Below are 1895 nucleotides of genomic sequence, written 5' to 3' on the forward strand. Positions count from 1 at the left end.
AAAGGGCCCACTGGATTCCAGGCAGAATCAGTGAAGAGACCCACACTGACATATCCTGGCAAAATGTTAAAAGTGCTAGAATCATAAGAGGAAAAAATGCTATAACTCACCCAGGGATTGAAAAATGGGTTGCCTACAAAGAAAGGACAGCTGGTAGTGGGGGCTGGAGGCGGGGAGGGGTCGTGGACTTCTCTGTAGTAGTATTCAATATGCATTGAGGCCTCAACTCAAGAATTTCTTGGGGAGAGCTGTGACTCAAGTATTCTCACTCGAGTTGTATTCTGTGTGAAGGCCACAGAGGACCTGTCTTAGCTGCACGTGGGCTGGAAGTGACACTGACTATATACTATGATGAAGGGGAAAAAAACCTACTCAAAGACCTATTCCAGATAACTCAGAGATGATCAAAACCATACTTCAAAATGAAGACATCCCAGAATAAAAGAAACGCAGCTCTTCCCTCATGCAGCTTGGGTCCTGGCTCAGAAACCCAGCCAGAGGCTGTGCTCCCAGCTGTCCTGCAGTCTCTCGGGGCTCGTGGGGGTGGTCAGCACGCCCACCCCCGCTTGCTTTTGGGCCCAATTTCCTGGTAGGCAAGGGTTTCTGGCATCAGAGCCTGTACCCCACAGTTCATATGGATTTTCTCTCCCAGTCTGACAACTGGAGGACAAATCAGTGCCAGCATGCTCCCACACTTGCTCCCAGGGCCTAAACCTCTGTCCCCCTGGCAGGAATGCCAAGCAGCCCTTCCCCTTCCTTAACTAGTGTTACAGAGAAGCAGTGTCGTGTGCTTGTCACTGAGGAAATGGAGTCATGGTTTCTGTATTTTTAAAACATACTGAATGACCTAAGATGTTTTGTTTTTTAATTAATAAACCAGATATCTGTTACACCAAAATATCTTCAGAACAATCATCATGTGTGTAGACAGCTGGTCCTAGGTACAGTCCACACAGACACACACAGAATCATATGGAGGAAAATGCTAGGAAGAGCAAAGGGCGCAGAGACGCCGTCACTAAAACCCCCCGAGTGAAAAGTATCCTGTTGTTCCTGGGAAATTATGGGCTATAATGTCATCAGCAAAGTGACAGGTAGACAGCCCACCCACCCGCTCCTGGGTTCATCCAAGCTGAGGCTGAAGGAACAAGAGGGTTCGCTGTCTCTGAACCCTGGTCCATCACATCCTCAGAGCCGCATCCCAGGCCCCTGAAGGTCGCTCGGGCCTGGAGAGACCTGCTGTGTCTGAGGCAGCTTCTCTGGATGAACTGCCTGTCTCGGCAGAGCCTCCTGGGGGGCCACCTGTCTCCTACTAATGAAGCCTGTGCGCCTTTTGCCTCCCTGTTCCTTGCAGCCGACCGGGAAAATGCTTTCGGACAGCCAGCTTGTTCAGCCTCTGGTCTATATGGAGCGCCTGGAGCTCATCCGAAACATCTGCAGGGACGAGGCCCTGAAGAGCCTCTCGCATACCCCAGTGTCCAAGTTCGTCCTCGACCGAATATTTGTCTGTGACAAGCACAAGATCCTTTTCTGCCAGACTCCCAAAGTGGGCAACACCCAGTGGAAGAAAGTGCTGATTGTGCTGAATGGTGCGTGCGGCGCCGCTGGGTGCCCGTCATCGGTAGCCGGCAGGGTTTGCCCTGGGAGGGCCACTTGGGTTGCCTCCAGAGAGGGCTGGTAACCTCACAGAAAGCTATCTGATTTTCCTATCGGTATTATACTGCAAAAGTTGGTGGGATTCGTTTAGATCAGCAGTTCTCAACCTTCCTAATGCCGCGACCCCTTAATACAGTTCCTCATGTTGTGGTGACCCCCCAACCATAAAATTATTTTCGTTGCTACTCTATATAACTGTAATTTTGCTACTGTTATGAATCGTAATGTAAATATCTTTT

At 50.0% G+C, this 1895-nt stretch overlaps 1 protein-coding gene across 1 annotated transcript in view; it reads left to right on the forward strand.

Annotated features, from left to right (window-relative positions):
* Window positions 1-1895, forward strand: part of CHST10 (carbohydrate sulfotransferase 10) — a 30524-nt gene that overhangs the window by 16500 nt on the left and 12129 nt on the right. The window contains exon 4 of the mRNA XM_019634769.1: window positions 1287-1589. Within this exon, the coding sequence (XP_019490314.1) occupies window positions 1287-1589 (303 nt within the window). The remainder of the gene's footprint in view (window positions 1-1286; window positions 1590-1895) is intronic.

This window comes from Hipposideros armiger, unplaced genomic scaffold, assembly GCF_001890085.2.
Source record: "Hipposideros armiger isolate ML-2016 unplaced genomic scaffold, ASM189008v1 scaffold_1903, whole genome shotgun sequence".
Classification (NCBI taxonomy): Eukaryota; Metazoa; Chordata; class Mammalia; order Chiroptera; family Hipposideridae; genus Hipposideros; species Hipposideros armiger.